The 26,167-nt window shown below is 46.9% G+C and overlaps 1 protein-coding gene across 1 annotated transcript in view; it reads right to left on the reverse strand.

The window, feature by feature from the left end:
- Positions 1-18,241, reverse strand: part of LOC135913974 (uncharacterized) — a 35,022-nt gene extending 16,781 nt beyond the window's left edge. Inside the window, exons 1-2 of the mRNA XM_065446680.1 lie at positions 18,237-18,241; positions 17,174-17,729 (exon numbers count right to left, since the gene is read on the reverse strand). Of these exons, the coding sequence (XP_065302752.1) occupies positions 17,174-17,729; positions 18,237-18,241 (561 nt within the window). The remainder of the gene's footprint in view (positions 1-17,173; positions 17,730-18,236) is intronic.
- Positions 18,242-26,167: the final 7,926 nt, after the last annotated feature.

Genomic DNA, 26,167 nt, shown 5'->3' on the forward strand with positions numbered 1-26,167 from the left:
GCTAAACCCCCGTTCTCTTCCTCTCCTCTAGCTACCCTCTCTCAAATGAGGTACAAGGCTCCCCGCGGGCGGTTGGTTACGGGTCACAAAGCCGCGGGTGTTCCACTCAAACAGCGGAAACCGCGAGTGCCAACAGCAGCTATACGCACAACGCAGGAAAGTGCTCGTCGCGTCGATCGATGGAACGGTACGGGTAGGCACGCGCTCCGAGAACGACGGCGTCATTATTCGGAGAGTTGTCGCTTTTTGGAAACGACGCGCGGTATTGCGGTTGCGTGGCCTCGTGCACGAAATAGCAATATAGCGTAGAATCACCGGAAGAAAGTAACAGAGAAAATCTTGAACCATACAAACATACAAATACAATATGCAGGTACATACAATAGTGCAGAAAAGAGAAAGAGCCTGTGCTACCTTTGCTGTACAGCCTTTATCACGCCGTAGGTTAGTTTCTGCGTTTTTGTTCCTTGTTTGTTTTTGCTTTAGCCTGGAGGCATGTAACAGCGGTGTTTAGTTTACGTAGTTTTTTATATTTTTCTCGTTGTTTTGCCTTTTAGTGCCCACCTGGCCGTCTCAGGCTGACGCTGGCACTGGCAGTATGTAGGCGTCAGGTTCGTCCTTAATTACGTGGGCGCAGCGAGAGAGCTGCACCATTACTTATGTCTTATCGGCAAGGTTTAGCGCTGCACGTTGTACCCATATACCCCCCCCCCCCCCCCGCCCTTCCCGTTCACCCCCTCCCCCGCCATCTCTTGCGCCTATAGGGGTCTATAGAGCGTGCACATAATACTTCTAAGCATCCCACCTAGAGTGTACAGATGCTTATCACTAGAGTTACCTTATACTGCATCGATGGTATGCCGGAAATCTTACAGGATACATATTTAAGCGAGCGTGTAAATACGTATTAAAACGTGTCGTATCTCATTTTGCTACATATTGCGTACGTCGACATACACGTCACCATACGGATCGTGCCCTGATGCACCTGTACATGGCATCGAGTTGGCTGTGACGGCACTTCAGACAACAACGTTAATCTGTGTACAGGACGTCAGTCGAAGCTTTCTCCTTTCGTAAATGTTAATACTGATGTGCGTAAAACCTGGGTTATCTTCCAAGCTCAGTTGTTTCAAAGAACCTAAGCACTCGAATTACATCACCAGTGCTCTACTGTAGCCGACTGCGTCGCGGAAAAGCAGTGTATTGAACGTATGACAGGAGTTCGTGTTAGGAACGTTGTAATGTAACAGGGGCTGTTTCACATAACAAGAAGAAGGTCGAATAACAGGAAAATACAGACAAAGACATTTAGTAAAATTAGGCGGAAACAGTCAGCGTTCCCTTCGGGTCGTACGAACGCATTGGGGTGTAACAAAGTTGACGCACGTGTTCTGAAATCGCTCTTGCGGGCGCTCAGTACTCAATCTCGCCTAAGGGGGCGGGGCTCTATGCGTTCAGTGGCCCGATGAGAAAAGAATCCCGTTAAAAGGTCTCATTCAGGAGAACGTAGCGCGGCTCGGAAAATAACATAAAAGCAAAACACAAATTAAAAAACAAATAATCTATCTATGCGTCCCGTACACACGTCGCATTTGTGCCCACAGGAGCGCGGAATCGGTAGTTATTTGCTGAACGACTCGTTGTTCCATGCCTAACTGCAACAGCGGCGTTTCGAATTTCAGTACAGGCGGGAACCGTGAAAGAGAGCCGCCGAAAAGGATTCGCTTCATCATGGCTGAATTCGCGGTGGGGTTGTTGGGCGTGACGGATAGAATCACGCTTAGGTCAGTATCTGGAGCCAATTGAGAGGAAACGGGTTATGGTTAGTGGGAAGGGTATAGGGTGGATAGTGCTGGTTCGTTAAGTGGAGACAACAGAAGGACCATTGTCTCCCATTTGAAAATAGTTGTTAACTAATGTTTCACATATAATGTTTAATAACACATTGCGTTCGCTCGTTATGGCAGCTTAGGGATTCGCGCAGAATGGTTGAAAGCTAGCAGTGGATCCAATGTCGAATAATAATTCCAGACATATAAAGTGCGAAAAAAGCGGGGCTAAAATTAAAGCAGGGAACACAAGGGGCACGATGTCTATAGCGAGAAACTGTATTAATTTGAAGGAAAAAAAATAACGCTGACTAAGGAATCACATCCTGTGCGAGTTAGAGAAATATTTATGTGGTTTTATTGCCGCGATTTTTTTTTCATATCACATTATCTTAGCATTCTTTGCTGATTGGATAAACTATAGTTCGTGGAAAAGGCGGTGACACAACTCTTGCCAAGATTTCCTAGTGTCTTCAGAATAAATCACTCAGAGTCACTAACCTCGTTCTCGTTCGCAGGGCTTCTTCAGAAGATTGTTTTTGCCGAAAATTGCACTGCCGTAGTTGTACGTAACCCTCTAATTTCCTACAGGCCAATGAAGTAACTCTGCCAACCAATATCAGTTTCGGGCGCTCTTGCAATATGAATTAGGACATGAGGAAGCCAGGAAAAACGAGCGAAGATTATCAAGAAACAATTACTTTTGTGATCATTCACGGGTTGCGTGATTCTTGCTTGATTCGGCGTGATCTTCAGTGGGGGGTGAAAACACTAAGTATGGTATACGGCTTTAGCATAAATTATCTCCCCGATTGTCGGCAATCACTCTGACAGAGCTACTTAGCCAATGACAGCAGCGGGGCTGAAAGTAAAAGTGCGTGTAGTTTTATTTCAATGAAGTTGTTTCTACCTCTTTCTCTTGTCAGTTTGAAAACTTAGTGAATATTAGTATTATCTCGTGATGTCGCCTACGTCTCATTCTCTCTCTCTCTCTAACACACACACACACACACACACACACACACACACGCACACGCACACGCACACGCACACGCACACACACACACACACACACACACACACACACACACACACACACACACACACACACACGCGGCGCGCGCGCGCGCGCGGCGTCTTTCACGCTCGGAAAAACACTTTTATGTAGCACATATTTAGCAGCAAAAAGCTGTATCGGGAGTTCTTTTTGTTGCTGTATAATTTTCTCATTGACACATTTCGTGGATTTATGACATTTGAGAAGTTCATTAATTAAGACTAATTATGTAACTAGGTGGAACGTTAAAAAATAATCTTAGTATCTCCAAGCGACGGCAAACAGCTTTACCTTAGTTCTGTCTAGCTACGTGGCACTTGCATATCTTTAAATCTTGGTGCATGATACTTGGGACACCCTGTACATACATTATGCATGCGATGCTCCTAAAAATTGAGCTACGCGGCTTCGTTTTCCGATCCACTTTCTGGGGTATTCATGTTTACCTACCAGGACTAACCCTGGGAGTCTTAGCGCCACCACTCGTGGCCTTGGCGGCGGATGTGGAACGTCCTTTCTGCCGCAGGCCTCACGTCTACGTGAAGTTAAAGCTGCAGATAAGTTCCCCTATGCTGTTCATGACGTCATTGTTGGTTGGCTTCTTATGATATTGCCAATAAAAATTGGGCCTTTCGCTTTCCTTTCATCGTATGAGCATAAGATCATGCGAATATGTTAACGATAACAGAACAGCCAATCATCGCCGGTAGAGGTTCATCCAGTACCGAGCTTAGGCAGTTGTTCACTTGCGGTGTCGGTGCACTTACAGGCAGTACGTTTATCAAAATATCTGTCGTACTGCAGCAACTTTAGTTACTTGCAATCCCTTACACTTAGCATGTCAGTGGAGAAAACCTATATAATTTTTTTTTGTGTGTGAAAAGGTCCAGCAAATGGGTACAAAATTATCTATGACCCGCACATGGCCGGTATAACTGTGAAAAGAATTTTAATTATCGTGGTGTTGTTCGCATGATGCAAATTCAAATTATGGAGGTCATTCCTGCTGGCTTTTGGCGTTATCAGGAGCCTTCTGAATAGCTTGATTTTACCTCTCCCTCCCCACTCTCCCCAGCGTAGGGTAGCAAACCGGATCGCCTTTCCCCTTTCCTTTGTCGCTCTCTCTCTTGAATAACCATCCCGTTAATTATACCACTTGCACGGGACTTCACAAATATTCACTTTGGGCTCGGCGCAAGGCATGGCATTGGGCGTTCGCACAGCTTAGGGAGCTCGTCGCCGGCATTCCTCGAATGCCGATGCCCGAAAGCCATTGTTGTTCATTCGAATTGTGCCTAACTTGAACGTGGTAAAACTTGGAGTGTATCACGCATCTACGGTGATGTGCGACGTGCATATGTCTGAGTGCCTGTGATGTGTTTATGAATGCGTTATAAGCTTCTCGGTTATTTTGTTATCAGATTTGTTGATTTGCCACAAACTGTACGCGTAAAAACGTGTAACTTTAGCACCAGCAAATATTGAAACGCGAATGGGAAACAGAATATGAGAACACGTATAATTACATAAAAGTGAGACATGAAATCACTCCGTAACCGGTTTCTAATTGTTGAAACTTCTTCCAGGCTGCCCTGCTATCATGATCATCGTCATCCTCACTTTGTTTTCAGTAAGTGCGACCATGTCCCTGAAGACCATCTCGTAGAAACCCGCGAAGGTCTACACAGGCAGAGCGGTCGATGTATAAACGTTTCGATTTTATGGAACAACAATGATGATGAAAGCAGGTGAGCGAGGAAGAAGTTTCAGCGCGCGGAGGTGTGCCAGGTATATCTTTTGGAGTCTGAATTAAGCCACTGTTACAAATGCAGGTAAACCTAGAAACCAAATAACGCACTGGAGTAGTACTCGGAATCGTTCGCGTTTGCATATATTCTTATAGTGTCTATTGCCCTGCGTAATGTGCTCGCGTGAATTTTCTATGAACTGCCCATGAAATCCAGTACGACGTCTTTCCGCATATATATATATTTTCTGATTTCTGCAATCTTCATTAATGCTAGCTGCTATTTCTTGCTCGGCTAGGCTAAAATTAATTGCAAGCACAACACATGATGCCAGTGTCTCATATACATACACGTTTCATGATAATAATAATAATAAAATAATTTCGCAGTGTACCAGCACAACCAACCATAGTTGCGGAGAAATGAGAAGCGGCATGTCCGAGTTAAAAGCGCCAAGGTTGGGTTAGATTATTATTATTATTATTATTATTATTATTATTATTATTATTATTATTATTATTATTATTATTATTAACCACGTAGACGTATATAAACATCACAAAGAGAGGAAGAGAAACGGGCTAGCAATTTTCTACCAAGGGCGACACCACGCTCACCCGCTTGAAGAGAAAAGAAAAATGAAGGAAAAAAGAATGGCTGGGACTTAGCTAAGGTTAAGCCTGGATATCTTGAAGCGAAAAGGTTCGGTGATGCTTACGGTTTAGCTTATGGTTATGCTTTATGATTTACTCTATGGTTATGCTTACGGTTTAGCTTATGGTTATGATTTATGATTTAGCCTATGAATATGCTTGCGGTTTAACTTATGGATATGCTTATGGTTTAGAGAGAGAGAGAGCAAATGATAAATGAAAGGTAGGGAGGTTAACCAGGACTGAGCCCGGTTGGCTACCCTACACTGGGGAAAGGGAAATGGGGACGGAAAGATTAAAGAAAGAAGAGAAAGTCCATCGGGGATAACGTTCAGTCACTCAGTCCGGATTACAGACGCTCACTCAATCCTGTATGTTTCAAATATCGCAGCAACGCTTTTGTGGCCTTTTGTAGCTGCGATATACGAGGCCATGGTCCCAAGATCTTGTTCAAGGTGAACGGTTTGCTATCTAACTTGTTGAGAGCTGTGCAGAGATCTTGTCTTTCATTTTCAAATGATGGGCAGCAGCACAGTAGATGGTCGATAGTTTCTTCGACACCGCAGGCATTGCACTCGGCGCTATCTGCCATGCCAATCAAAAACGTATATGCATTCGTGAATGCGACGCCCAAGCGTAAGCGACACAACATTGTTTCCTCATTACGCGGAAGCCCTGGTAATAGCCGCAGTTGCATAGATGGATCGAGGGAATGCAATCGATGTTGAGTGAAATCAGGTGTGTGCCACTTCTCCAATGTCATACGGTGCGCTAGCTTGCCTAAGTGTTGGGCTGCGTCAGTACGCGATAAAGGTATAGAAACAAGGGTTGCTCCTTCGTGTGCTTTCTTAGCAGCGTCGTCAGCGAGGTCGTTGCCGGAGATACCGCAATGGCCAGGCAGCCACTGAAACACGACGTCGTGCCCTTTAGCAATCATGTGATGGTGAAGTTCTCGTATCTCCGATACGAGTTGTTCACAGGACCCGCGACGAAGAGATGACAGAAGACATTGTAAGGCCGCCTGTGAATCACAGAATATTGCCCACCGATTAGCCGGTTGGTTGCTAATATAATCAACGGCACCTCGGAGGGCAACAAGCTCCGAACCGGTCGATGTTGTCATGTGAGAAATCTGGTATCGAATGCTTAGTGATCGTGATGGTATAGCCACTGCCCCGGTGGAGCTGGTCTGGGTGGAAGAGCCATCCGTATATATGTGGACTCGGTCAAAGTAGGAAGTGTGCAAACAATCCAGAGCTGCTTGCTTCAAGGCCAAGGTAGATAGGTTGGTCTTCTTTCTTATTCCTGGAACCGTAAGACGCACTTGAAGTTGTTTTAAACACCACAAAGCTGAGGTTGAACGTGCTGATGGTGTAAACCCCGATGGTAGGGAGGCACGGTACTTGCGCGAACCTGCAGGCGAGTGACCGCTGATGTCCAGATGCAGATGTCGTCGGCGTATATTGAAACACTCACTGTTTCCGGGAGGGATTCAGCCAGCCCCAGAAGCGCGAGGTTGAAAAGAACAGTGCTTAGAACACCGCCTTGGGGAACGCCTCGGCACGTGTAGTGGTCGGTAGTCGGACCATCTTCCGTACGCACGAACAAGGACCTTTGTGTCAAGTAGTTTTTGATCCATCGATATACTCGCCCTCCTAGTTCAACTGTGAGAAGTGCGTCGAGAATGGTTTGATGGGAAACATTATCGTAAGCACCTTTCACTTCAAGAAAGAGTGCGGCTGATAATCGCTTCCGAGATTTTTGTTGTTCTACAGAAGATACCAGATCGATGACACTATCGATCGATGAACGGCCTCGTCGAAATCCCGCCATTGAGTCAGGGTAAATTTTGTTGTGTTCGAGGTACCATTCGAGACGCATGAGGATCATACGTTCCATGAGTTTCCCGACGCAGCTGGCAAGTGCTATCGGCCGATACGATGCCAGTTCGAGCGGTGACTTTCCTGTTTTTAGTAGTGGTACCAGGCGGCTTCGTTTCCATTCCTGTGGGACGACACCATCTCGCCATGAGCTGTTAAAAAGGCTGAGGAGTTGTCTTCGTGCTTCTTGACCTAGGTGGCGCAAAGCACTATATGTTATCCCATCGGGCCCTGGTGAAGATGAACTCCTACAGAGCGCCATAGCAGCTTCTAACTCTTCCATAGAGAATGGAGCGTCCATACTTGTATCTCGCGGACCGGGGATGTCACCTGAAGTCATGTCAAAGGCTAAAACTGTGCCGCCGGCAACTTTCGCACAAAATTCCTCCGCAATTTCTACCTCACGGCGGTTTTCATAGAGAGCAAGGGCGTTGAAAGGGTGTCGTTGCTGGGGGCTTGAGCTAAGGCCCCGTAGGGTACGCCACACGCGGGATAATGGCTTGCGGGGGTCCAGTGACTCGCAAAAGCATTTCCATCTTTGATCCGCTAGCTTATCCATTCGCCGCTTTATCTTCTTTTGCATACGCCGAGCTTCTCTGAGGTCATGAATTGACTTCGTGCGCCTGTACCTCCTTTCTGCTCGGCGACGAAGTGCACGAAGCCTTTCCAACTCAATGTCATTCTCTGTACGCTTTTTCGAATGTGTGAAGCAACGCGTGCAATCTTGCATTGCGTCTGCAAATACGTCTTCCAATCTGCGTGCGATATGTTTCTTGCAGGTGTCTTCTACTCGATCTTGAAAGACTGACCAGTCGATTTGGCGAGATACAATCGGTAATGCGGCGTTGAGTCCATCGATTCTCACATAGGTCGGAATGTGATCACTTCCATGGGTTTCAATATCGGTGAACCACTGCACGCTCGAAGTCAGGCAACGTGACACAAAAGTCAAATCAAGGCAGCTGCTGTACGTTGTTCCTCGTAGAAATGTCGGGCTTCCGTCGTTTAGAAGACATAGGTTGTGGCCTGATGCAAATGATATTAGTGACCTGCCCCTCGAGTTTATCCTGGAGCTTCCCCATATATGGTGGTGGGCGTTGAAATCCCCTGTTATTATCCAAGGACCGGGAGTAGCAGTCATAATATCTTCTAGTCGTTTGCTATTAAACTGACTGGTTGGGGATAGGTAGACGCCAATAAGAGTAAAAGACAGCGTCTTCTTTTTCACAGTAACACAGACGTATTGGTTACCGTCGTGTGGCGCTACGGGTTGGGAAAAATACGTAAGGTCTTTGCGGATGTAAACCAAAACCTTACTACTACGGACACACGTGGTTGAAACAAAAGGTTCATATCCTGATAGTCTTATGGAGGCTGATAAGTTCGGTTCGCAGATAACCAGTATAGGAAAGTGGTTGTCAAACACGAACTGCCGCAACTCCGAAATACGTGACCTCAGGCCTCTCGCATTCCATTGGAATATGGAGGCACTTCTGACATCATCCCGGAACTATCGCTGTTGCTGTCGATGAGCCATGGTTCTGCTGTAGAAGCCCTTAAGCACTGGACTTCTGAAGGCTCTCAAGAACCGGATTGATGGCATCCAGCACTTGCAACGCACTTCGAGCTATTGGTGTCTGTAGCTTGTCCAGAAGAACACGAATAGCACTCATCAGAGAGCTTATCATGACAACAACTTGTTGATCCTGGTCTGACAATTTATCAGGTGCAGATGAGGTATCCTTTGCTGTAGAGCTCTGGTTTCGCTCAGTAGGGGCATGTAGCCGCGGGAGTGCAGGCCAAGCGTCAGCAGCCATGCTGTTCGATGCACCTGTGTCCTTTGAGCTGACTGTGTTTGGCCGGGGCGGAAGAGCGGGTGGTAATGTACGCGGCTGGCGTTCTGCAGAGGCTTTGGAGGTTCTTGATCGACGTCGGCGACGTGATCGTCGTCGCTTAATTGATGCTGCTGCTTCTCGGTGAGACGAGTGGTCTCTAACCATTTTTCTCAATATGGCCATTTCCTTTCGTATCAAAGGGCATTCCTTCGAGGATGCATCATGAGGGCCGCTACAGTTTGTGCACTTCAGCACATTGGCCTCGCACGTGTTAGTGGTGTGTGGCCCAGTGCAGCGAGAACAGACGGTAGTGTTCTTGCACACACTACTGACATGTCCAAACTTCATGCATTTCCAACACTGCAGCGGTTTTGGTATAAACGGGCGAACTGCGTGTCGAAAGTGGCCCACTTTTACATGCGATGGGAGGGATTCGCCCTTAAATACGATCTTAACACACCGTGACGTGCCGAGGCGAAACGCGTTTGTGATGATGGTGTTTTCGGTAGCCGGCTTGATTAAGATCGACAGATCAGAGTCGACAATGGTCTCGTCAACATCGTAAATTACGCCAGTACTGACTTGTTTGCCCAGCGGAATATGAGGGCGGACTTTTATCCCGTCAAGTTCCGTGACATGACGCAAAGAATCCAACGCAGCTGCGTGTTCTACGTCAATCGCTAGGACGTTCTTGCGGGTGTTCACTCTGACGTCTTTGATTTCGTTCGGAACTAGCGCCTCTAGATGTGAAGACACGGCTTGCCTGTTGAGGCGTCTTAGGTTGTCAGTGGCGAGAACTGGCGCGAACAGGATGGTGAGTTCCTCGGTATTGCGCGAAGATCTCACGGTGGACTCACTCGAATTCGATGATGCGCTGAGAAATCTTCGCTTCGCTTTACGACTCCGCACTAGCTCGAAGGTGTCGTCACAAGAATCTTCACTGCTGACATAGTACTGCATCGTGTCGTCGCTGTCAGTGTCGCTCTCGGTGCCGTTGCGCTTCCTGGAGGCAGCCGCCGCGGGCACTGCCTTATGGCACTTATGGTTTAAGTTATGGATATGCTTACGGCTTAGCTTATCGTTATGCTTTATGATTTAGCCTATGGTTATGTTTACGGTTTCACTTATGGATATGCTTTGGTTAGCTTATGGTTATGCTATACGTGTGCCTTGTGTAGTTATGCAAATTGCTTATCAATGATATATACCGTAAGTTATGCAGGATTATTAAACTTCTTTTTTCATCATTGTTGGGCACATTGTCTTGCGATTTCTGGCAAGCGGTTACATAGTCGGCCTCCGCGATAAACACGCGCTTGCGGCGAACGTCAAACGATGACGCATAGCGCGCGGCAGTGGCCACCTGCGCCGACTGCGAACACGCTTACGGAGCCAATTCAGACATACGACGGCTCGCGCGAAGCGCGGGGTTGACCAGCGTAGTGAAGCTTTTCGCTTCAAAAGAAAAAGGCACAAATCAGTTACATATCACGGGCCGCATATGCGAGTATTACAGACGAGAATCGAATCCCGTGGTTGGCAAGAATTCCATTTCAAGTCTGTGAACCTCACCTCGAGACGTTGAAGCGCGATCTTTAGGAAGCGAAATGTCGTCAAGTGTTGCTCGATCAAGATTAGGTTGCCCGAACTTGCTCAGCAGTACACAGAGACAAGTGCGGATATAGTTGGCCGGGTCCTAACTTTGAGAGCTCAACCAGCAACGCGCTCACACAACTGCACGCGTTCGATGCCCTCCGTAGTGCGCGTTGCACCCGATCTGCGATGAGGCGCAGGTGAAAAGCGGCACCAGGCGCCGGTTCTGTTCAATGCACGGTACGATCATTAGCGGAATGCAATGAAGCCAATTAGCCTCCGCCCAACCCACCGCGTCTTCTCCCTTCGCTCTTTTCTGACCCGCGTTGCAAGCGTTCAATTAAGTGCCCGGACGCCCGAACCCTGGCGCAGCTGTTAATGGAGGATACATATAGGGTGGAGTTTGTGGGGAGCTGTGGGAGGAACTTGCGGCGCTGTCGTCAGCCGCGGCGTTGCGTACGTCGAAAACAAATGGGAGTTGTACACTTGCGCACTGTCTCGTCACTCCTTGAAATGTGGCGGAAAATTTGAGAACGAGCAAAGTGACAGACACCGAGATATATAAACAAGTCGCGGTCGTTTAGTGGCTATGGTGCTGCGCTGCTAAGCACGAGGTCGCGGGATCGAATACCGGTCGCAGCGGCCGCATTTCGGTTCGGGGTGAAATGTAAGAACGCTCCTGTCCCGCGCATTGGGGGCACGTTAAGGATTTCCTGGCGGCCAAAATTAATCCGGAGTCACTCATTACGGCGTGCCTCATAATGAAATCGTGGTTTTGATACGTGAAATCCCAGAATTCAATTCAACGAGACTTGTAACGCCTTCGCATGCTGTCGCATGTTTGCTTATTCGTTTATTTCTTTATCTTGTTACACATAAAACAAACTATTTCCAAAACCACATGCTGACTAAAGTCGAGGTATATTCCTCAGTAACAACGCACGATTGCCCAGCTATCGTTAACTGTTTGAGTATATATAGGGCGTTTTTTTTTTAGGTGCACTAAGTTAAAGAAAGAAAAGAAAAATCTGCGACAGATAGCAAAATTCTAACGCTTGATATTAATTACTCGCTGGGGTGGCCATACTTCTACCAGAAATCAAAATGGTTAATTTAATAATTAACATCATCACTTCATTGTGTTATCATAATAACATCATCACCAGAATTGTGTTATCTGCGACAGGCAATTTTTCAAAAATTTGGTGGATCTAAAAAATGATACCTTCTATAGCTGGGCAGAAAGCGGAACGCTCGAAAGCGATCGGCAAATGCTTATAAGTATTGTCTGACATATCATTCGCTACTGAACCTATATACAAACGACGGTTTTTTTACCTGATTTTCTCAACGAATCTGATCTACGGTAATATTTAATTCTGCTTGCAAAGAGACTGTCACATCAATATTCCCCAACTCAAGAACTCTACATTCTCAACTTATTTCTTTGGTGCTTATTGCAAATTTCCTCGAATGTAATGTTTCTTTTCTTCTGTATATTTTGTGAGACGTATCTTAAGGGAGTGTTTGTTTAAGCGACGCCAATAGCTCCTTCTCGTGTTTTTTCTACAGCCGTTAAATAACAAACCACTGCTCCTGCCTTACGTGTGCCAGATGGCTCTAAGAGTAGCAAAAGACATTGGTACATTGCAATAAATGAGTTTGTTGCAATGAATAGAAAAACTTTAAGCGCGCAATAAACTTGGCATTTATTAGCTACAACTCATATTGTGAATTATCGTCAAGGAACAGCAAGGGTAGAACGTCTGCGAGCTGTACGGGTTTAGCATTTCACCTCGATGACCCTTCGAGCGGTTCGAACCGGCCACAGAGTTACTCGGATATGCGCAGCAGTCCGCCGGTACCGAAAACGAGTGACCAGGCAGGCGTCTACAACTCTGAACGATCGGCAAATGACCCACAGTGAGCTTATAGTGCGTTGGACCTTCTTCCGTTATCGACTGCTATAGGAGCGGGCCAATCCGAAGAAACCAGCCTGTTGCTGAAGGCCACGTAATTCGAAGGCGATTCGTTTTTATTTATTGCTTTCTTTTTTTTTCTGTCACGTACCAGCGTACTCCGAGGAAGGGACACGCGAATAAAATAAAATAAAAGTGGATGATTGGGAAAACTTTAGGAAAGACCCAAATGATATGACGCAGCGTAAACACCGGAACATTCAATAGAGCGAGAGAAAGATAGAACGAAGAGGACACCAATTGTGTGCTTCGGCCTGCGCATTGTTGGCACGAAGTTGTCCCGCAGACACACACACAAAAAATAAACACTAAACAATAAACAAGGTAGAAGTAGGTTGATCGTGTGGAGAAAGCATGGTCGGCAACAAGAATAGGCGAAGACGGCGCATGCGCATTGGGGCTCGCCAGGTGGACGCTGGGTCGATTTGTCAATGCGCGTGTTTGTGTGTGCCGAGACGTGGCTGGCTGCGAGGGACACGCGGTGCGCTTCCACGGCGTACACGCGGGCGTTCCACAAAATGGCGCGCGGCACGTGAGCAGCCAATTCCATTACAGGGAAAGCCTTACACCGCACTCGTCCCCCATCTCGCTCTATCGTGAGCGAGGGTAGCGTCCTTCACCACGTGCGGTTCGCGAAGCCCAGAGCGGTTAGTGCACTTCTCTGCGGGAGGCGGCCGGAGTTACTCGCTGAGAGATAAAGTATATTGTTGCATCAAAGTGCATTCGCCCGGTTTGTTTCGATGACCTTCATGCAGAGGCTGTATAAACAACAATGGACGGACGAGGTGGAAGCAAGGGCGGACGTTTTCTTTTTTTCTGAATGCGCACGTGAAAGGTAACTATGGTAATCGGGGGGTCGTGGCCGAATGACAGAGATCGGAAAACGTATTATTTGTTGCAAGTATTTATGATTCGGAAATGAATAGTCTGTGTTGGTTTCTCGAGGAGATGTAGTAGCAGTGACACGTTCGCTTCCAACATTGATAAAATAAAGTTTCACAATTGTATAGGGGCCCCTTGGGCGAAGAACTCTAAATTTGACACTCGGCGAAAGTTAACTAAATAAAAAAAAAATTATGGGCTTTTAGGTTCCAGAGAGAGTGAGAGAGAGGGAGAGAGAGGGAAACAAGGAAAGGAAGGGAGGTTAACAGGCATTGTCCACTTTGCTACCTTACAGGTGATAGGAATTGGGGAGTGAAAGAGAGAGAGAGAGAGAGAGAGAGAGAGAGAGAGAGAGAGAGAGAGAGAGAGAGAGAAGACATGGGTCTTGATCAGACTTTCAGATGCACTGATCCACGTACAGCCTATCTCAAGTATGCGGCTTTCAGCTAAAGCAGAGCTCGAGCGGCTTTCTGGCTGGTGAGCTGTGAGACCAGGCTCCCGGAACCTTTGCTTCTGTAAAAGGCCTATCATCCCCAAAACGTGATCTGATTCTGATATGAGGCACGCCGTAGAGAGAGATTTCTGATTAAAAATTATGGGGCTTTACGTGACCAAAACCACTTTCTGATTATAAGGCAGGCCGTAGTGGAGGATACCGGAAATGTCGGCCACTTGGGGTTCTTTAACGTGCACCTAAATCTAAGTACACGGGTGTTTTCGCATTTCGCCCCCATCGAAATGCGGCTGCCGTGGCTGGGATTCGATTCCGCGACCTCGTGCTCAGCAGCCCAACACCATATAGCCACGGAGTAATCGCGGCGGGTAGATTTCGGATTAATTTTGACCACTTGCAGTTCTTGAATGTGCACCTAAATGTAAGTACATGCGTGTTTTGTAATGTGGCCACCGTGACCTGCTATAGCGACGCTACGGCGAGTGAGCAAACCTGGCAGGTGGCTCAGTAAAAAATGTGTATGTCAATTAAAATACTACCTGCGCACATCAGTAAGAGGAACGTGGTCTCGCTACACATTTGCTGTAAATTGTTGTGAAGTGAAAAGTCCGCTGAGATATCTTATCTAGTCTAGTCCAAAGTCTGGTCCAAAGTCTATTCTGTGATCTAGTTTGTGTATATAACTGGTCTTACAGAATGTCGGCATAATTGTGGATGTTTTTAAAGAAGAACGTGCTAAACAGAAAACAATAAAATTAAGTGCAAGGTATGGCTGAGTGAGGCTAAGACCCTTACTTTGAATTTGCGGCTGGGAACATGCATCCAAGATGAAGGCGTCTTATGTGTGTATAGCTAGTTAGGAATAAGTGCTGACAGGAGTAATAAGCTTGACGTGAACGATTTGTACATCAAGGCTACTTATGACGCATTGTTTGACTAGCGCTGGAACGAAGCAGAATCGAATTTGGTAAACGTCGATAATTGAAAAATAATTCAGACGGTGCGCTTCAATTGCAGTCTACTCAGCTATAACTGAGAGGAGAACAAGAACTTTTAGTTACATTTGCCAGAAAATCCGAAAACAAAGCACAAGGCTGTAACAGAGGCATGCAGATTAACACCATCATCATTATTATCATATTTATGTCCACTGCAGGACAGAGGCCCTTTTCAGCGATCTCCAATTACCCAAGTCTTGTCAATTACCGATGTCCTGTAGTTTCATTAGTCAATTTATACTCGCGGACAACTTTCTGTGGCTACGAAGGGAAAGCTAAGGAGGCCAAGCGAGCACAAGTGACAGCGCTCCTGAAAAAGAGTCCCGCGTTTTAATCCATTTTAGTTTCGGCTGAGGAACAGAAAACATGAGCGCCTTATTAGCAGCAGGTAAATAAGACAGAACACACCAGCGAGTGTAAAAATTTACTTATTTCGCGGCTTTTCCTTTCCGTGTCTGGGCAAACGCGACACCATCGTGAAACATGAAAGCTGAGTTGATCCAGCGTCTGTTCAGAGCAAACAAAAGCACCGCCAACGCTGCCGAACTACTTGGCGTGGTAACACATGTGCAGCAGCCACGCTTCCCTAGCTTTCCCTTCATAGCCACAGAAAGTTGTCCGCCATCTCCAACTAAGCTTCCCTTCTCTTGGCCACCCCTTTTGTAACTTTTATGCAACCCGGGTTACCTGCCCTGTGCATCATGTGGGGTGGTGCGAGATTGTGAAATCGGGCGAGCTTCCTTATCGCTACTCGATTTCACATGTGAAAACACATGAAAGTCTAGTGCACGCAGAGACAACACACGCTTCCCCTTCGGCCTGTGAGCGCTTAAAGGGACACTAAAGCGAAACAATAAATCAGTTTAGACTAATGAAGAATTGTTTCAGGACCCTGCAGGCAGTCATTTAAAAATATAGTTTGATTATTATATGAGAAAATCAAGGTCCAAGCACCAGTATTTGAATTTTGCGCTGAAACCCACGCGCCGGTACGTCAGGGTGACGTCAGGGATTCCAAAGTATGTTTTCGCATTTGGGCCGCGTTGGCTGAGTAAAGGTTCCCGAAATTTGCCCTGTTCAATATTAGGTTCCTTTAGAACACATTGAAATCAATCTGTACCACTATATATAATTAGTAGGCCCTAGAAGACGCCATAAAAATCCATGACATCACAGCCACCAGGTGCGGGAACTTAAGTAGGCGTCGCCACCCGTATTTCGTTCTTGCGGTTTTTCTGGCTTACCAAACGTCTTATCGTTGTAAGAGTGGTGTTTTTGGTGTTGTTGAAAGGTACTTTTCTGATGCACAAGAAATCATTTTTCACTTTAGTGACCCTTTAAGCACTACGGATGACTAAAGCTATTCATCAAAGAAGGTAGACCTACTGGCAAACGAGTAAAAGCACAATATATGAAGTGGCTAAAAAGTGTACAGCTTAAAACGTACCCGAGCACATGAATGCGCGAATCCATAATCTCGTGCAATAAACGCCGAGCTCTGGTTGATAATGAGTAACTTGAGTCAGTGTGCTGAAAAGAAATCTATAGCAGTCAACCTTCTGATAAACAGGTTTTCACCGGGCTGGTTCAACAATTCTGGACGGGCACACTGGCTGAGATGATTAGAAGTTGCACGGGAGGGATGCGGAAGTATCTCACAAGAACCTGAAGTGCCTCGTTGTCGCGGAAACGCTTGTGCTGCGATGGGGGCTTTGACCTCCGAGTCTCAACCTCAGCTTTGCTGGAACCTGGGCACTGATTCTGGATGTCACAGATATCAGCAAGTTTTAATTTTTTTTTCTCGCACTCTCGTTCTACCAACATCTTCTTCATGTCAACGGCTAACGGTGTGACTTTGTACATCATACACCTACACTCACATGCACGCGCTTCGGTAGGAACGTGGTGTCGCAGCTTGGCAACCAGCTTCAATACGGACGTCACCAACTCCCTGTTGTAATGCTAAATATGTTATGTTATGCTAAATGTCGAGCATTCCCAACAACACTTACCAGCAGAATGCTTACCTAAAGTTTCTTACTGATAATTTGGGTGCTGACAAGAAACGCAGACGATGCTTGCGTGGAAACCGTTCATCCCACCTTATTAGATAGCTAAGAGCGAGACAGTTCTTAGCGCCGCTGACGTTGCAATGTCGAGAAGACAGCGCATCTAAAGATAGGTAAGAGCGAGACAGTTCTTAGCACCACTGACGTTGCAATGTCGAGAAGACAGCGCACCCGCCCAACACCCACCGCTCACCTGTAGGTACTCGCTGAGCACGTTCGGGTCCCTCTCGCTACCTCCCCGCATCATCGTCGACGAGGGCCCCCCCGCGCCGGCGCGCCTGGCGCCCGCCGCGTCCACCACCATCACGCCTCCTCCGCCGGCGTTGGAAGAAGGCGGCGCGGGTCCCGTGCCGACCAGGGTGGCCGCGCTGCCCAGCATCACCTCGGGACGCACCGAGGCCGTGCGCTTCTTGCCCGCCGCAGCCCCGACGAAGCCGGCGTCGAGCGGGAGCGCGGTCGCGTGCACCGCCGCCGAGAGCCGCTTCTTGTTGGAGCGAGCCGCGGCCGGAGCTCCCACTCCCGTCGGTGGCCCGGAGACCGAGTGGCGCGCTCTGGCTTCGGCCGCCGCCGGTGCCACGGCCAACACTGCCGCCGCCGCGGCGGCCGCCGTGGCCCGCGCGTCCTGGCGACGCGACGCCGCCGCCAGCGCGGGCCCGCCGTGGGCCGACGCCCCTCGTTGGCCGTCAGTCACCCCGCCCTTACTTCCCCCCTCCTTGCCTTTTCGTCTTCCTTTCAGCCGCCTCTTCTTCCTTTATTCATGTCCCCCGCCGCGGCCGATTAGGGATCACGCACGCGCTCCAAGACTGCCGACGCACGCACGCACGCACGCACGCCCACGTGGGCCAAGGCGCAGGTGGAGCTGGGGGAACAAGACGACGACGGCGACGGCGGAGAGCGGCGGGCGAAGGCTGTGGGCGACCGTGGGGAAGCCCCTTTCCGGCGCTTCCCTCCTTTTTCACAGACACACACGCACACTCCCTCTCTCTCTCGCTTGTGCTCGTGTTGATTCCTCCTTTCTTCCCCACCGCTTCCCCTAGACCGGCGTTTTCGCCGACCGGACGGTCGTCTCGCTGGCACACCGGGTGTCTCCTGGGGGAAAGCGACGCTTATCTCCGGCCCCTCCTCTGCTCGCTCAATTCCTCCTCGCCGACGAATGTCGCCGGCTACAATCGTGACCGGGCTAGCCGCGCAAGCCGCCGTCGCCGCCGCTGGTTGTCAGGTTTCTACCTGCCGGACCCACCCGTCTTCCCGCTCACCACATCCGGCTTGTCTAGCCTAGCCACCCCCGCACCCGAGCGCAGAGCAACTGAGCTGCCGCACAGCGCGGGGTTCGTTCTCGCGCACCGGGCCCGGGTTCTAACCTCGATTGAAACTGAAACAAGCCGGTGACCTGGTCGCAACGGCGACGCCACCGCCGCCGCCACTGCAGCCATTTGCTAAACATTTTCTCCCTTTATCATTTTTCATACGCACACGGCTACAGTATATATTGAGGAAGGGGTCACCCGGGGTCCAGCTCGCTTGATATGTTGTTTCACTCGTTTTTATGTTTTATTCTTGCCTTTAGGTTTCACTGTCCCTGCCCCGAATGGGTTATCTTCGTTTCTTGTTAGATACGTGTTTTTTTTGTTTTTGGCGACTGTCTACCTGCCCTCACGGGTTTATGGATGGTTCGCGGGCTCCGCGCCGAAACGCGTTCGGAAAGAAAACTATAACGACGGTTCGCTTGCAAAAAAAGAAACGAGGCCTTCCGCTCTTTTGCTTCGCACGTTAGGAACAGCGGGGCTTTTTGTCGTTTCTCTTAGCCAATAATTGGCCGAAAACGGGAGAAAGATGAGACTCATCAAAATTCATTCCGCAGACAGAGGAGGGGTGGTGGGGGAAGGTGCCGCTGAGAACGAGTTGGGGGGCGCTGGTGAACGCTTTCTTTTTTTTTTTTCATTATTCATCTTCTCTCCGATATGAAATTAGGAAAATGCAAAAGCAAGGTATACTTGTCGTAAATCTGCAATCAGCGCCGCTGTCATCAGCGTTATGAATTTATATTTTCGTTCGGAAATACGGCTCCTCGTGGCGAAGTGACGGGCCTTTTATAGGCAAAGGTTTTTGGGTGACCTACCTCGTGAATTAGGGAGGCGTGTCACAATCTGCTGTCATGGAAACAGGGAGATCATGGCTTTCGCCGTTGCTTCGCTTCTTCTTATGCATCGCTTTTTGCGCTTTCTGCATTCCGTGTCATTTTTTCATTGACTGCGAAGTGAAAAATTTAGAACACTCTTCCGGCATATACGCATCAAAATATTAGCATCACCATAGGCTGCGTTTCCGCGTCAACCATGGCTTGAATAAATGTCAAAAACTGAATAAAAAAAAAGCATATCAGTGTGGAGTGTACTGCAAGATATAAGTTGTAATTTTTTTCTTTTGTCGCACAAATGCAACTGAATAAAAGATCACGCATGCCTGCGGGGTAAGCTGAACTGAAGACGTGTGAGGTGCGGTAAGATTGACTAGTCATGACTAAGACCAGAACGACACAACATCGTATGCGCTAGTAAGATCGTTACTAAACAACGGTGATCTTACAGTATAGCAAGCCCAAGAAGCGAACAGTGAAAGAAAATAAATAAAAAGAAGACAAGATTGACAACATCAAAGTCATTTGGGCTTGGAAAATCGTTTACTGCAACTCTCCTTGCGTGGCGACACTACATTTTTATTCTCGCTACAAGAAAGGCGTGTTATATAACAGGAGGGAGGGGATGGAGGCATTAGATATTCCGGTTATGGGGTTTGTGAGCTTTACAATGCAGCCATGCAAGCTGCGAGGCCTACAAAACTGGACCCGTATTCACAGAAGACTTACGATATAATTGTTCTTAAGAGGAAATTTAGGCCAATCTAGACCGTGTGAATTTCATTAGAGAGGGTGGCCGGCCAATAGCTAGCAACACTTACGAACAATTTGGCGACACAGGGTTTGCTTCTTAGCTGTATTTCTTTTTCAATCAATCAATAAATATTTATCATATACCTCAAGGAGAACCTATCTGTCGTGGTACTGGCGCTGTTGGCAAAAGACGTCAATACGGATTATCTGAATATGGAACTATACGGCAGTTATTGAAAGACAAACTGAAGACAATGGGACGTCGTGACATAGAACAGCTGCACATATGTACAAGACATATGCACAGATCGGAAAATGTTTTCTATAATGTATATAAAGAGACAGTAAGCGCATTCGCGGACGGTAGGGTGCTGGGTGCTGTGATGAAATTAAGAAATTTGCAGGCTGGTGTAAGCTGGCACGAGACAGAGATAATTAGAGAAAGCTGGAAGAGGCCTTCGCCCTTATGGAGACATACTATGATGCTTGTGGTGATGATGCTGTCGTTGTTGTTTATGACGATGGTGATAACGTAACGAACCTGTTGTTCAAAACGAAACACTGAGACTGCTAAATGTACAGAACAAATGTATAGACACGAAAGAAGATAAATGTGAAGTACGAACAATAGATACCGTGAAACTAATAACGAAAACTTAGAAGCTGCAAGAAACAGTGAACGTATCATACATTCAATGTTCCGTAAACCAGACTCAAGCGCGCACAGTTCTTTTTCCTTGCTTATTCGCAGAAAGGGTTGAGGCTGGTATAGTTAAGCAGACACCCTAATCTTACTTGCTACAAAACTACTACACTGAGCTGTCGAAGATATACGTCAGAATGGTAAATATAAGCTTTATGAATATGTCTTTTTTAAAATCTTATTAGAGCATCGTGATGTGGTGTAGAAATGTCTATGCACTCTTCCGTGTCTTTTTTTTTTTTGCAATCCTAAATGCAATGGTAATGAGTAGCTCTGGGCAGTCGACAGAACTGAATAAGGTTGAGTAGGAACACCGCGTCAGCTTTTGTCCGTTGGTTGTCCAGAGACCCTAACACAAGGGAGGTGTGCTAGGACAGGGCGCGCTTTCTGACGTTGTTCTTTGCTACAGTAGCGGTGGTTCGGGATAGACATAATTTCGGTTGAATTCCCTCACTGCAATCTTCCCTGGATTGCCATGTGCCATTCCCCACAACAGATACACACGCCAAAGTTTGGCGGGACAACAAGGTTGTAAGTTCTCTTGAGAAGCCACTTTCCTTGCCCCAGGAAAGTAGAGCACGCTTTATTATGCAGTTTGTGGGAGCAGCGAAATTGAACTTCGAGTGACAAACAACCGCCAAGTAAGTCCCACGCATTCAAAAAATAAAAACAAAATTAGAAAAAGAAAGCCACAGCAGAGGTAGATAAGAAATAAGCATGTGCCAATGAGGACTGTGAGAGGTCCACAACGACCATAAGTGCCTCACTGCGTTGCGGGCGCCTGAACTATCTCGCACCCAAAAAATGGTAGGGTGAGTGTACGGTGTCGTTGCTTATTTCATCATGAGAGAGATGTCATCTTTATTGCGTGTTGTGGCTGTTGTTTGTTGTAGTAATAGTAGTATACTAGTTAGAAGTAATAGTTAGCAGTAGTAGTTGTAGTAGTAGTAGCAGTTGTAGTATGAACGAGACACGTGATACTCATACCAAGAAATATTGCGCAATACACAGGACCTTAGTAAACCATTTGATATGAAATATGATCTCATTGACTACACCTGAAACTCGATCTCCAAACTCCCTTCGATGTATAACCTCGAAACTCCATAGCGCAAGAATCCATTATTATGCATAATAAATACGCTTTCCATACTCAATTGACTATGCAAGGCATGACGCTTACGCGTTTCATTAATAGCAGAGAAAGTGGAGGGTAAAAACTACAGACACGAACTTTGTTACCAACTGGTATCAATTCGTTATCACTTGTCGTTTTCTCCGATCGTAAGAGACAAAAGTCGGCATTAATGCCTCAGTGCGGGGGGATCAGAAAAAAAAAAGAAGGAAGAGAATCATAACCTAGCGCACAACTTGGTCGCTTTACTATTGAGCGCAGCCAGCCCACCAAAGAACGGTTTGTCCTCGCAGACACACACCCCACCAGCCTCTTTCCTGTTCGGCGCTCGGGTTGGGCCATGAAGCACGTCCCACGCGACGAGGGTGGATAGGGAAAATTAATCTCGGGGGGATTCTTTCATGGTCCCCCTTCCCTACAACCTCCTTCCTACCCACCCATCAGGGGCAGGTGTTTCCACGGGGAAGTTAGCGCGTTTTGACGAATCTATTTTCACTATTATTTTTCTTTATTCCGAAACATCGGCTGACCCGTCACCGAGCTTTTTGCTTTGTTGTGCGGCGACGTCTTGAGAGCACGATGGAAAAACGCGAAGGACACGACCAAAGACCGCAACAGCGCGCGCAAGAAATATGTGCTGAATGAACACTCCCTACGCATATTTTTGCACATGGATTGAATCATGGCAGCCTATTAGATGGCTTTATTGACAAACTTTAGGGGACTGTCGAACCTGGAGATACGTGCAGTAGAATTTTGCGGGAAGCAATATATTACTCTTTTTTTTTCGCCCAACAGTCGTCAATGAAAGGATGTCAATACAGTCATTGAAGGTAGCAACTGCTTTCCTTCTTCCAGCATTTATGTAGATAAAACACTGCCACCCGTAAGGTAGGGAAGAACATGTAAGCTCCCCCTCCGCTCCTCACTTCTTCGCTGCGTCTTCCTTACCAACTTCCCTTCCCCTATACTCTACGCAACCGCTTATTCTGTTGGAACCTCCGGTGTATCACATACTGAAATAAACTTGAAGCTTGAACTCATAAAACGAGTACCAAGATGATCACCGCACTGCAGCAGAAATTCGCAATATATCGCTGCGTGTTGTACCATCTGTACGTTCACCCTTTGTTTGCCGCGCTAGTGAATAACCTCCTTTTACGTACGGGAGAATTTATGAACTTGACACATATGAACGCCAGCTACTGTTCCTTTCGCTTTGTTATTCATCGTGTTTTTTTTTTCATCGCGTGTCAGAGGAAGTGAGTACAGGCACCCTTAACAGGAGCAAAATCTACTGACACACATTTATGAATGCAAAACAAAAAGAGTCTACAGATGCTTCAAACAAGTGTGGGATCCCTCGCTATAGTGTCCCTTTAGGAGCGGCTCGATAAGGTAAGTGTTTTAAGCAATTAAGTTTAGAATTTGTCCTTGAACTTGAAATCGTTCTTCGCAAAAACTTAATCGCTAAGTACACTTTCAAAAACACAATGATTTAAAGGTCACCTCCAAATAAGCATCCTGGCAGCTGGGAGGGGTGGAACAAGTATGGCGGTCCTTTCCGGTACCGTATATAAAAAATTTGCTGAAGGCGCCAAGAAGCCAGAGTACACCGAGAAGGTCAGGGCCGGGCCTTCTCGGTGTTATTATTCTTATGAGACTAATATACGTTATTTCCTATCCCTCCGCCTTTTCGGCGCAGTCTCCGGTGACACTGTATAGGCATCCTAATAATACACACAATTTAGGTTTCTTTTGTCGCGCACGAGCTTTTGATGACACACGCACCACGAGGCACCCGAGGGCGCCACCCCGTTATTTTCGCATGCCGAGCTCGCTACGCCCATCAAATACGGAGGCTACGATAGAAAACTGGACCACTGCGGAGCCATTCGTTTTCCCTTTGCATTGTGTTATACACACCTGAAGAAAGGTTGCAGTAGCTACTACCTAGTGTCACTACATTTGCTACCTTGGTAACCATAGATTTAGTAACAATACTGACTAAGCAGAGAGAGAAAGAGACAGAGGGAGGGAGGGAGGGAGGGAGGGAGGGAGGGAGGGAGGGAGGGAGGGAGGGAGGGAGGGAGGGAGTTACAGAAAGGCAGAGAAGTCGGCCTGAGCTATAACTTGCTCTGGCCTGCTACACTACCTTGGGGAAAAGGGGCGGGGAGGAAAAGGGCTGATGAATGATGGTAATTGTATCGGGAAGAGATGCGTATTACAAGTTCACAGAGTTGTGGCATCTCTAAAGCCATGCGTCGAGCCCAGTGGCTTGGATGAATGCTATAGTGGTATTTGTTATCAGGGCTGCGCTGTTTGCATTAGGCCTAGGACCTAAAGGAAACTCGTCTGATAGCGGTCTCTTATCGACGTTTGCAATGGCAGAAACCAGTTGCTGTCGTTCCTACGCGTGCGCGGGACACACGCAAAATATATGATCAAGTGTTTCTGGTACCTTAGAGTATTCACATTTTGGGCTAGTATCACTGCAACCTATCAGATGTCTATAACAGTTGGGGAATACGACACCAATGCGAATCCGGTGCACCATGCTTGTTTGGCTTATCAGTGTAGTCACTGTTACTAATGGGTCTCAGCTACCGATTCCCAACACAATTAGAAACAGTGGATCCAAATCTTTTGGTTTATAACACACACATCGGGCCCACTCTGGAATACGTCACAGCTGGTCTGATACGGGGCAGAGGCGAGAATAATTGTGTCAGGTGGTGATAACTGCGTTTGGTAACCTTTTTTATTTCTTAAGAGTGTAGACATACAACCAGTTTGACGCCTTGGAAACAAGGCGTTTCTTGCCATCGGAAGATTTTTGCTACTGCGGCAATAGTTAACATCTCGAAAGGGGGTTTGTTGTGTCCACTTTTTCTGTTGCTCCTTTAGCGACAGAGCTCACAGGTCACATAGGTCACAGGTCATCATCAAGTCACCGTCGTTATCGCTTCCTCACATAGGAAAGTACTTACTATGGTACTCCGGCAAAGTTTTTTTTCTTTTTAAAATCGAGTTGCTGCATTGCGATTTTTTCGACTCGTATTATCAACATTCCAGAGCACACCGGGCCTTATGAATAACTCGTAACATTGTGCAACTATATTCCGCATGTTTGGCGTTGCCAAACTAATTGATTTATTACCATCCGAATGCTTTTAGTCAAACTCTTCAGAAACTTTTCTAATTGACATTTTGAGAAAGCCTGCCTTATGTACCTCGCATCTTTTGTTGTCGGAATCAAAATAGCGCGTGAAGTTAACGATGGTGTAAGGAGGTCAATGTCATAGGCATTGCTAAATAAAGAAGTCAGAACTATAGCAACGTTATGTTTGATCACATTATAAAACGCATTGCTTTGTGAAGCAAAGACACATGTCACTGTCACGACATAGTTGGCGAAATGCAGGATTCGAGTCTGTAAAAAAACTAGTACGACATTCTTGCAGGCAAAATCATTAGTCTGAGTGGAATCGCAGCTATTGCCGCACGCTAGGAAACCGACGATGATACCAGACGATCCAGCTGGGGGAGACCAAGTAGCCAACAGGGAGAAAATCAAACAATTGCGTACCCATGGTGGAGATCGAACCTCGACCGATCTCTCAGCACAGCAACTCAATGCTCTAACCATTATGCCACAGTTGTATCATACTTCTCTGAGGCCAACACCAAGTCGGAAGTTTCCAGAACATTGAGCAAACATCGCAAATGTATGTTCTGTTAGAAAAGAGACAGCTGCCTGAAAAGTGTTATCATATTCACTGAAGAATATAGTGGGCATGGGGCAAAGATTAAAGAAATAAGCTACTGTGAATTCGATACTTCAGCCGCCTGGTTGAGAGCCCGACAAAGAAAGTGACCGGCATGGTAACTTTTAATGCCTCTACGACTACAGAGCATCTACGAAACAAGAAGTGCGAATATAAGAAATATCAATTTAAAGTGCCTAATGTAACACTAGTATTAATTTATGCATGACTGCCTCTGCCAGCGTTATGTTTTGAAACGCGCCACCTGGTATTTGCGGTGCAACATGGCGGAGAATACTTTTACGTGATTTGAAACAGTCGAGAAATACCTATAAGGCACCGGTCTAACATGCTTGGCCGAAAAATCTGAGCTGTTGCTGTGCAGACCAACGGGAGATCTCCCAAGAACTACAACATACAAACCTACAAAGACATACAACTCATGACCCAAGGTGGACAACCCATACCCAATGTCGAGAAGATAAAGGTGTTGGGAATGATCATAGAAGCCAAGGGCACCAACGGAGAAACTATTCGAAAAATCGAAGCCAAAGTTTCTCAGACGACGCGATTGATCAAGAGAATCACCAACAGGCATGAGGGAATGAAAGAAGCAAGCGTCATGAGAATCAATTAGGCGTTCGTCATAAGTCAGATCACGTATGTGACGGCATACCACAGACGGGGCGCCG

The sequence above is a fragment of the Dermacentor albipictus genome, chromosome 5 (genome assembly GCF_038994185.2).
Source record: "Dermacentor albipictus isolate Rhodes 1998 colony chromosome 5, USDA_Dalb.pri_finalv2, whole genome shotgun sequence".
Taxonomy (NCBI): Eukaryota; Metazoa; Arthropoda; class Arachnida; order Ixodida; family Ixodidae; genus Dermacentor; species Dermacentor albipictus.